Source organism: Penaeus japonicus, unplaced genomic scaffold, assembly GCF_977035675.1.
Source record: "Penaeus japonicus unplaced genomic scaffold, GWHDUDI00000001_assembly GWHDUDI00000022, whole genome shotgun sequence".
Classification (NCBI taxonomy): Eukaryota; Metazoa; Arthropoda; class Malacostraca; order Decapoda; family Penaeidae; genus Penaeus; species Penaeus japonicus.
In genome coordinates, this window is record NW_028234424.1 from 6362337 (window position 1) to 6372336 (window position 10000).

A 10000-nucleotide genomic window follows, 5' to 3' on the forward strand; every position below is an offset into this window, starting at 1 on the left:
AGGAAAAAAACGGGAAGCATTTATGAAAATATAAAGACAATTTAGTTATGAGTACAACAAAGTTAGGTTCATTTTTATATCAAATGGTAAAGAAAATAAAATCAAATTTGGTAAAGTTAAATCAAATTGAATGAATCTAAATTAAGTTAAATTGAATCATTAAGTTTGAAGGTAAGTTAAATGGTTAATCCGCCATTAAGTTAATCTTTAATTCTAGTTAAGCAAAAAAGCACAAAGAATTTTGAAAAAATAAATTAAAGATGATTAGAATAAAACATTTAATCAAAATATTTAATGGGAAACGGAAAGAAATTTAGAAAAAGTAGAGAGGATATTCATGAAAATCTGATAAAAATAGAAAAGGCTATCAAATTTAACATTAATTGTCCAGTAGTTATTCCTTCTTTCTTTTAATCTATTTCCTGTGATTAACATTAATATTATTATCACTTCATATGTATATATATGAATATATATATATATATATATATATATATATATATATATATATATATGTATATATATGTATGTATATATATATGTATGTATGTATATATGTATGTATATATACATATGTGTATATATATATATATATATATATATATATATATATATATATATATGTATGTATATATATATATATATACGCACGTATTACTTATCTATTTCTCCCCTCGCTCTTTCTTTATATATATATATATATATATATATATATATATATATATATATATATATATATATATACATATATATATATGTGTGTGTGTGTGTGTGTGTGTGTGTGTGTGTGTGTGTGTGTGTGGGTGGGTGGGTGTGTGTGCTTATGTGTGTATATATATAGATATATATAGATAGATCGAGAGATAGAGAGATATATATACATATATATATATATATATATATATATACATATATATATACATATATATATATATATATATGCATAAACAAATGTAGGCATATATGTATATATATACATAAATATGTACTTATATATATAAATAAATATATCAATATAAATATATATATATATATATATATATATATATATACATACTATATATACATATTTACATGAATATACATATATATACATATATATACGTATACACAATATATATATATATATATATATATATATATATATATATATATATATGTATGTATATATATATATATATATATATATATATGTATATATATATAAGCATGTATGCATGTATTTGTTGTGTGTACATGTTTCTGTGTGATAAATATGGCAGAAAAAGTCTAAAAAGCACTTCCAGTCATGACATGCAAGATATACAAAACGTGCTGCATCAACCAATGGGTCCCATATTTCTCCAGATCCATATCCACTGTAACATGCTATTCGATGCAGAATGAACAGAGATGACGTCGTCACCACAAACAGTTATGTCATTATTTTTTTTTTTTAACAGACACTACAGATATCAGGGATTGTTTTTGTGGCCGGTGTTGATAGGAGAGTCTGTTTAGGATATAAAAGAGGATGGACGTTTCTCGGAAGCAGTCATCTCGCCTCCTCCCTCCGCCATGAAGGTCCTCCTGCTTGTCTTCGCCCTCGTCGCCGCCGTCAGGTAGGTCCTCCTGTGCTGTCTCTGTGCGGAGGAACGAGCGCTACAGGACGACCCGGTTCCTGAGGGTGTTCTCTTCGGTGTGTCTTTGTTGTTGTGATCATAGGTTCCAGGAGAGACTCTTTGATCCCTATAGCAGCTTCCCCTTTCGACATATACATTAAACATATACTGTTTTTTTCGTTACGCAGCGCCCAGACGGAGCCCTGGTGCCGCTGCGCCGCCTTCGTCACCTACGAGCACTCGGAGATTATGGTGTATGAAGCCCCCGAGATCACCATCGACTCCTGCCAAGACGACGCCTGGCAGTGCAAGAAAGCATGCGCCAACGAGGTTAGCTAAGTCTTTGCATCACCGTCGTTTGACGTATTTGGGTGTTACTTGACAGGGGAAAACTTGATAACATGGGTTGTCCCCCTTTGCAGCTGAACACCATGAGCAACAACGGTGACCTTTGGCTGGTCTTGGACAACGGAATCACCGTCGGTCAGCACATCTGCACCTACTTGTCCGACCACTTCCATTTCTGGATGAGAAACCACAAGGTAAAGACTCCTCTCCTCCTATCGATGATCTAGACAGAATGTTCATACTAGGATGAGTCGCAGTATGAGTTGTGTCCTGTGAGGCAATGTGAGGAAGGACCTTTGTGTAATCAGGAAACCAGTGTTTAATAACGCTCCCGCTCCTTCCCGCAGGTGTATGGCTACTTCGAGGTGTGTGGCGGCGCCTGGGAGTACTCGGGAGTTGAGTCTCAGCAGCAGCTGTGTTGCGACGGAGGCAAGCACGAACACTGCATCGCCAAGAAGAAATAAGATGGATGTCTCTTGTTCATCGTCCTTCCTTGTCGTACACCTAAATAAAGACTCAAAAATAACATCTCGTACTTTAGTTTTGTATTAACATAGTCAACTGCGAATCGGTTAACTACTGTTGTCTCTCAACCAGTTGTGCTCATGCCCCGAGATTCTACAATTCATGGTGACCTTCACAGTTGTGATTTCAAAGACATGTGTGTGTCTACTTGCACACATACATACATATGAGTGTGTGTGTAATTTTTTATATTCATTTCTGATTTACTGTCAGTTGTTTATGATGCAGCTTTCTTTGTTGATTGCATAATCTGACAGACCTCTTGCTTTATTATTATTTTTTTTTTTATCTGAGTCTATTCTATACGGCACCTATCTCTATTCTTTGGTGTTTGTCTGTTTAGCCAGCTGATTCTGAGACGATCAGGTTCTTAAAAAAAGTTGAATTTAAGTTTAATCAACACCTACGTAGAATTGGCTTAAAGTTGAATTAAGTCACATTATGTTAAATCAAGACTAGTGAAATTCAGCTAAATCAAGCTCAATTGGCAATTCAAATTCATTTTATTCAAATATTACTCTTAGAAAAGTAAAAAAGAAAAGAAAAAAAAAATTAAACTATGAGATGGAATCCAAGCCAATCAGATTATTTGTTCAAATTGAATCCAATAAGATATCTAATGAAAATGATACGAAAAATAGAGAACATATATGGTGAAAATGCGAAAAAGGTGAAAATATGAGATCGTCAAATACGCTGAACAAATTCGACATTAGTAATCAATTTAGTTCCTTCTTATTATATTCAATCTCCTTTTTGGATCCCCTTTAACGTTATAGCTGATTCTTGGAAACTACTCATGGTAATAAGTACAAGTTGCTCATGTATTTCATCAGGACACGTATATGTATATAAAGATTATATATGAATATATTAACATATATATATATATATATATATATATATATATATATATATATATATATATTATGTATATATATATATATATATATATATATATATATATATATATATAAAACATATATATATATATATATATACAAATACATACATGTGTGTATATATGTATATATATTTATATATATATATATATATATATATATATATATATATATATTATATATATATATATAATATATATATATATATATTATATATATATATATATATATATATATATATATATATATATTAATATTATATATATATATATAATATATATATATATATATATATATATATATATATATATATAATATATATATATATATATATATATATTATATATAATTATGTATATATATATATATATATATATTAATATATATATATATATATATATATATATATTATATATATATAATAATATGTATATATATATATATAAATATATATATATATATATATATATATATATATTATATATATATATATATATATATATATATATATATATATATATATATATATATATATATATATATTATAATATATATATATAATATATATTATATATATATATATATATATATATATATATTATATATATATATATATATATATATATATATATATACTATATATATATAATATATATATATAATTATATATATATATATATATATATATATATATATATATATATATATATATATTATATATATATATATATATATATATAATATATATATATATATATATATATATATATATATATATATATATATATATATATATAGCAAACAAGAATCAGGAGTAGGTTTCTTAGTTCACAAGCGACTTGAAACGAATGTTAGGGAATTCTACAGTGTGAGCAAAAGAGTATTGTCTGTAATACTGAAACTAAACAACAGATATAGCCTAAATACTATCCAAGTGTACCTTCCTACCAGCAGTCATAGTGAAGAGGAGATAGAGACCTTCTATGAAGATGTGCAAGCAGCTATCGATAGAGCAAAAACCCAACGCAGAGGCGACATACAATAAAAATTAAATTATCAAAGTAATAGAAGACTTCTTTCGCGACTTATACCACTCAAACAACTAACCACATACGGAGACAAACACAACAATTGGAGACGTTCCATACATCACAGTAGAGGAAGTAAATACAGTACTGGGAAAATTAATGGACAATTCTGGCCATTCAACTGATTTATTCATATTTTTATTGACAGAAGGAAATTTTTAGACAGTAAATATGTTTTATTGTTTTTCCTTTATACATATATCATCTCAGTATTTTGTGGGACCTCCTTTGGCTCTAATAACTGCTTCAACACGTCTTGGCATGCTTCTAATGTAGTCTTGTGCTTTGTTCCTGATATTTGGATTTCTGTGCCAAACCTCTATCAACCGCTGGATGAGCTGTACTCTGTTGTACTCTGGTACATTCAATTTTGCTGACTTCATCTTTTAAGTCTTTCCATAAACCTTCAATAGGATTCATATCTGGGCTATTTCCAGGCCAATCAAGCACTTTGATGTTAAGATCTTTTAGATGACTAGAAACTTTTCTGGCTGTGTGACATGGGGCCCCGTCATGCATGAATATTCCGTTATTGTCAGGAAACCATTCACGAAATTGGGGTACCAGGCGTTTATTTATTATCTTAAGGTATCCGTCTTGATTCAGAGCGCCATCCACGATCTTTAAACGACCTGTACCTTGTGCAGATATGATGGACCAAACCATGACTTTGGAAGGGAACTTGACTGCAGTCTTCTGACAGTCAGGGTGGTCCTTAATTTTTGACGTCCTCCTCACGAATTTTCGCCTATCACTCAGTATTTCCATCACTGATTCATCAGAGAAACATACCTGGATGCAAACAAAACAAATTAATTGATTTGTTTTCACTCAAACTTAAACGACAGCTTTGTAAACCCCAGTCTTCAAGTGGGTTTCATCAAATTAAGCTTTTTTCTAACAGCTGAGGGTGTACATTGTACATCATAGTCCACTAAGTCAGCTGCTAGTTATCTTGACAACTTTGAATGGTCTTTTCTTACCATATCAACGAGAATTCTCTCCTGTCTTGGGGTGGTACAGGATTCCCTTCCACACTTTCCAACACGCTTTGGCTCGTAATTTTCGATATTTTCAATCTTCCTTTTCACTCTGTACACACTAGATATGGATACACCAACTTTATGAGCGATTTCTTTACAGTCGAGGGATGTTTCTTGTAGATAAATTTCAATTGCTGAAAAATCAGCCTGACTCAAGTCTTTTCCTCTGTCCATGATGCTTCAACAGGTTATCCTTAATGACTTCTATGACTAATTATGGGTCAATTGATACTGGGACATTGGCTCACACATTAGGTTATATAAACAATGATTACTAACCGGAAACCGGAATTCCGGGAACGTGGATATGTGTGGAAATGGTTTAAGAACACAAGGCTGAGGGACGAGGTAATTTTGGGTGGAGACGAGTAGCAATCCAAAAACAGGATTTTTATCATTTAAAAATAATATAATCATTATATAATTAATTATTTTATGTAGATTAAAGATTTCTCTGCATTATTACAAAAAATAGTCAATGGAAGTAACATATTTGTGAAGATATGAGGTGTTAAAGATAAAAAAGTGAAGAATCCCAAAAATTGTCTATTAATTTTCCCAGTACTGTAGGGCACTAAAAAGCATGAAAGGAGGAAAAACACCAGGAGAGGACGGCATTAGTGAAGATCTTATTCAAGATGCAGGAGAGATTGCGGCAGTAAAACTGGCCAGTCTTTATAACAGATGTCTATGCATCGGTAAAACTCCGAAGGCCTGGAAAAACGCAATAATAATTTTAATACACAAAAAGGGAGACACAAAAGACTTAAAGAATTACCGACCTATAAGCCTCCTTTCAGTAATCTATAAACTGTTCACAAAAATCATCATAGCCCGTATCACCGATACATTAGATTCAAAGCAACCCAGGGAACAGGCAAGGTTACGCAGCGGATTTTCAACTACAGACCATATCCACACACTAGCTCAAATAAGGGAGAAAACAAACGAATATAGGAAGCCCCTGTGTATGGCATTCGTAGATTATGAAAAAGCATTCGATTCGGTACAGATATCTGCAGTACTAGTTGCAATTCGTAAACAAGGAGTAGAGGAAATATACTGCAGATTATTAGAGGATATATATAAAGATGGTACATCGACCATCAAAATCCACGCAGAAACCAATAAAATACCAATAAAAAAGGGTGTTAGGCAGGGCGACACCATCTCACCGAAGCTGTTTACAGCTTGCTTAGAGGAAGTATTCAAGAAGTTAGATTGGAAGGAGAGAGGGATTAGAATAGGGAATGAGCACTTAAGCAATCTAAGATTTGCAGATTTAAATAGGGAAAGTCTGAATATTGGCCTTAAAATGAGCATGAAAAAGACTAGTCATGTTCAGCAGCCGAACCCCAGTTAAGCAAATACAAATACAGGGCGAGGTACTAGAAGCAGTGAACGAGTATGTATACTTAGGGCAACTCATCCAGTCGAGTACATCCTGCAAAGCCGAGATAAAACGGCGAATCAGGCTAGGTTGGAGTGCCTTCAGTACACATAGTAATATATTGCGAGGTCGTCTGCCACATGTCTAAAAAGAAAGATTTTTGACCAATGTGTCCTCCCCGTCATGACATATGGATCAGAGACATGGACTACGACCAAGGCACTCGAGAGGAAATTAGTAAACGCCCAAAGAGGAATGGAAAGGCTTATGTTAGGAGTTAGCTTAAGAGACAAGAAAAAAGCCATATGGATCAGGCAACAAATAAAAGTAGAGGATATACTCAAGAGCATCAAGAAGAAAAAGTGGCAGTGGGCTGGACATATATATCGGAGACAGGACAACAGGTGGACAAAGAAAACAACAGAATGGGTTATACACGACACAAAGAGACCCAGGGCAAGACCAATGACTAGATGGCGGGATGAAATAGCGAAATTCGCAGGAGTAAACTGGAATCAGAGGACACAAGACCGGAATGACTGAAAAAGATTGAGAGAGGCCTGACTCAGGCTGATGATGATGATGATGATGATGATATATATATATATATATATATATATATATATATATATATATATATATATATGTGTGTGTGTGTGTGTGTGTGTGTGTGTGTGTGTGTGTGTGGGTGTATATATATATAGAAGAAAGGTATGAATGAGACTGAATATCTAAACACACAAAGAGATGTATTTGACGCGTTTCGACGAAGGTCTTTCTCAAAAATACATGATATGTATTTTTTGAGAAAGACCTCCGTCGAAACGCGTCAAATACATCTCTTGCGCGTTTAGATATTCAGTCTCATTCATACCTTTCTTCTACATTTGTCGCTATGAACTCTGTTCATATGTATATATACATATGTGTGTGTGTGCATAAATGTATATGTGTGTACAACTGTACATATCCGTGTATGTATACTTGTGTGATGTGTGAATGTGTGTGCGTGTTTTGGTGTGTGTGTATGCTTTTGGTGTATGTACATGCGCCATGTACAGCATGGTGCAACTATGTCATATTTAAGATATATAAACTACTGTTGTAGATTCAGATTGTGAATGATTCATCAAAAGAAAATAATCATCCATGTCCCTTAGCTTGATATCAAAATTATTCGTTTTTTTCACAGAATATCCTAACCAAAATCACTGTTGCTTCACTGGAGCTTGTTCATTAAACTCTAAATGCAAATTCCTTCTGCGTCAAAATTATGTTTCGATTACTATATGATTGTTGCAGAAAGTTATCATAACACGATCGACACCCGCGCTTCGAATTCGTGTTTAAAACGAGTCAAGTTCAAAGGTCATACCTGGTCACCGTCGCCGTTGGAAGGTAGTGGGCGGTGTGCGACAGTCGAGGCGAAATGGAGGAAGAGAAAGTTCCAACTGGTGTCTCTCCCTCTCAGCTCCTTCGATAGCTCAGTTGGTAGAGCGGTGGACTGTAGTTGGTTGCGAAGCAGACATCCATAGGTCACTGGTTCAAATCCGGTTCGAAGGATACATTTTAAGTCCTTTTTTGTGTTTCTAGGTGCTTACCATATTTCAGTTTCATCTCCCAAGATGTTTATTCGTGTGATACAAACAATAAAAGTTATTAATGATAATGCTAATGTAACGTGTAATGAATTTTTGATATATATTTCACAGTCGTTCTGTAATGTTCAAGTGTCTAAGTTTTATGAGAGAATAAGAAACATTTTTGCCGGTTTGCCTTACTTAAAATGGATTATATACCTATGTATCTATCTACCACGAGGGTACTGTCTCTCCGTCATATCTATCTTCCTATGGAAACTGTTTCTCCATACATAATACTTTTCTATGTATATATATATATATGTGTGTGTGTGTGTGTGTGTGTGTGTGTGTGTGTGTATATGTGTGTGTGTGCACATATATGTGTGTTTGTGTTTCTGTGCGTATGTATATATATATATATATATATATATATATATGCATATACATAATATATATAAATCTATAAGGTATATAAATTAGATATATTATAATATATATACCCATCTGTATATATATGTATATATATGTGTGTATGTATATAAAGATACATATATATATATATATATATATATATATATATATATATATATATATTATGCATATATATATTATATATATATATGAATGTATAGATAAATGTACATATATATACATATATATGTATACATATGTATATACATGTATATACATATGTATTAATGGATATATATATATACTTATATATATGCATATGTATACATATGCATATACATATGTATATGTCTGTGTGTATTTATACATATGTAAATATAAACAGAGAGAAATAGACAGAGGCAGAGATATGTATGTATACATATGCATACATATATATGAATATATATATATATATATATTTATATGAGTTAATTACATAAGATTACACGAAACAATAAGATCTAGTTTTGGAGGCCAACTTTACTGAACAAAAACATATTAGGAAAAAAAGTTATCCTTCGAACCGGATTTGAACCAGTGACCTATGGATGTCTGCTTCGCAACCAACTACAGTCCACCGCTCTACCAACTGAGCTATCGAAGGAGCTGAGAAGGAGAGACACCAGATGGAGCTTTCCCTTCCCTCGCCTGGCCTCGACCGTCGCGTGCCGCTCACTCGCTCCCAATGGCGATGGTTTGACGTCCAGGTGATCGCCATTGTTGAGTGTCCATCGCCATCATGTTTATTAGCAGAGTGAACATCTCTCCACGTTATCACTCGCCTCGATCGTCGCGCAGTCTTCCTTTTATCGTGAATGGACTATCGGCGGTGAATAGAGGTATGGAGGCATGGCTTGACCTTTAACAATGATAACATTCACACTGTATGTTGCAGGCAATTTTTAACTATACATTTTCGGTTCCTTTCCTTTATTCTTCTCACTTCTCTTTTCTGCAAACTATTTTTATTGTTGCAAATGCCCTTGATAACATTGATGGCATTCATATTTACATTTTCCATAAACACACACACACAGACGTTTATATATATATATATATATATATAT

At 32.5% G+C, this 10000-nt stretch overlaps 1 protein-coding gene and 2 non-coding genes across 3 annotated transcripts; 2 read left to right on the plus strand and 1 right to left on the minus strand.

Annotated features, from left to right (window-relative positions):
* Positions 1-1461: 1461 nt before the first annotated feature.
* LOC122259795 (uncharacterized) lies at positions 1462-2475 on the plus strand. The gene is made up of 4 exons (XM_043026738.2): positions 1462-1601; positions 1790-1931; positions 2024-2143; positions 2297-2475. Exons 1-4 carry the CDS (start codon positions 1558-1560, stop codon positions 2411-2413), a joined length of 423 nt encoding a protein of 140 aa, XP_042882672.2. The 5' UTR covers positions 1462-1557; the 3' UTR covers positions 2414-2475.
* Positions 2476-8370: 5895 nt separating this feature from the next.
* Positions 8371-8460, plus strand: TRNAY-GUA (transfer RNA tyrosine (anticodon GUA)). The gene is given in 2 exon segments: positions 8371-8407; positions 8425-8460. It is a non-coding gene; the product is annotated as a tRNA-Tyr (tRNA).
* A 987-nt stretch (positions 8461-9447) lies between these two features.
* On the minus strand, positions 9448-9537 carry TRNAY-GUA (transfer RNA tyrosine (anticodon GUA)). The gene is given in 2 exon segments: positions 9448-9483; positions 9501-9537. It is a non-coding gene; the product is annotated as a tRNA-Tyr (tRNA).
* Between the last annotated feature and the right edge of the window lie 463 nt (positions 9538-10000).

What these genes read in the sequence shown, in the direction of transcription:
- LOC122259795 (XM_043026738.2), top strand. Translation starts at nt 1,558, where the DNA reads ATGAAGGTCCTCCTGCTTGTCTTCGCCCTCGTCGCCGCCGTCAG. An exon ending in GCCCTCGTCGCCGCCGTCAG is followed by an intron (nt 1,602 to 1,789) that starts GTAGGTCCTCCT and finishes TTCGTTACGCAG; the next exon opens with CGCCCAGACGGAGCCCTGGT. An exon ending in AGAAAGCATGCGCCAACGAG is followed by an intron (nt 1,932 to 2,023) that starts GTTAGCTAAGTC and finishes CCCCCTTTGCAG; the next exon opens with CTGAACACCATGAGCAACAA.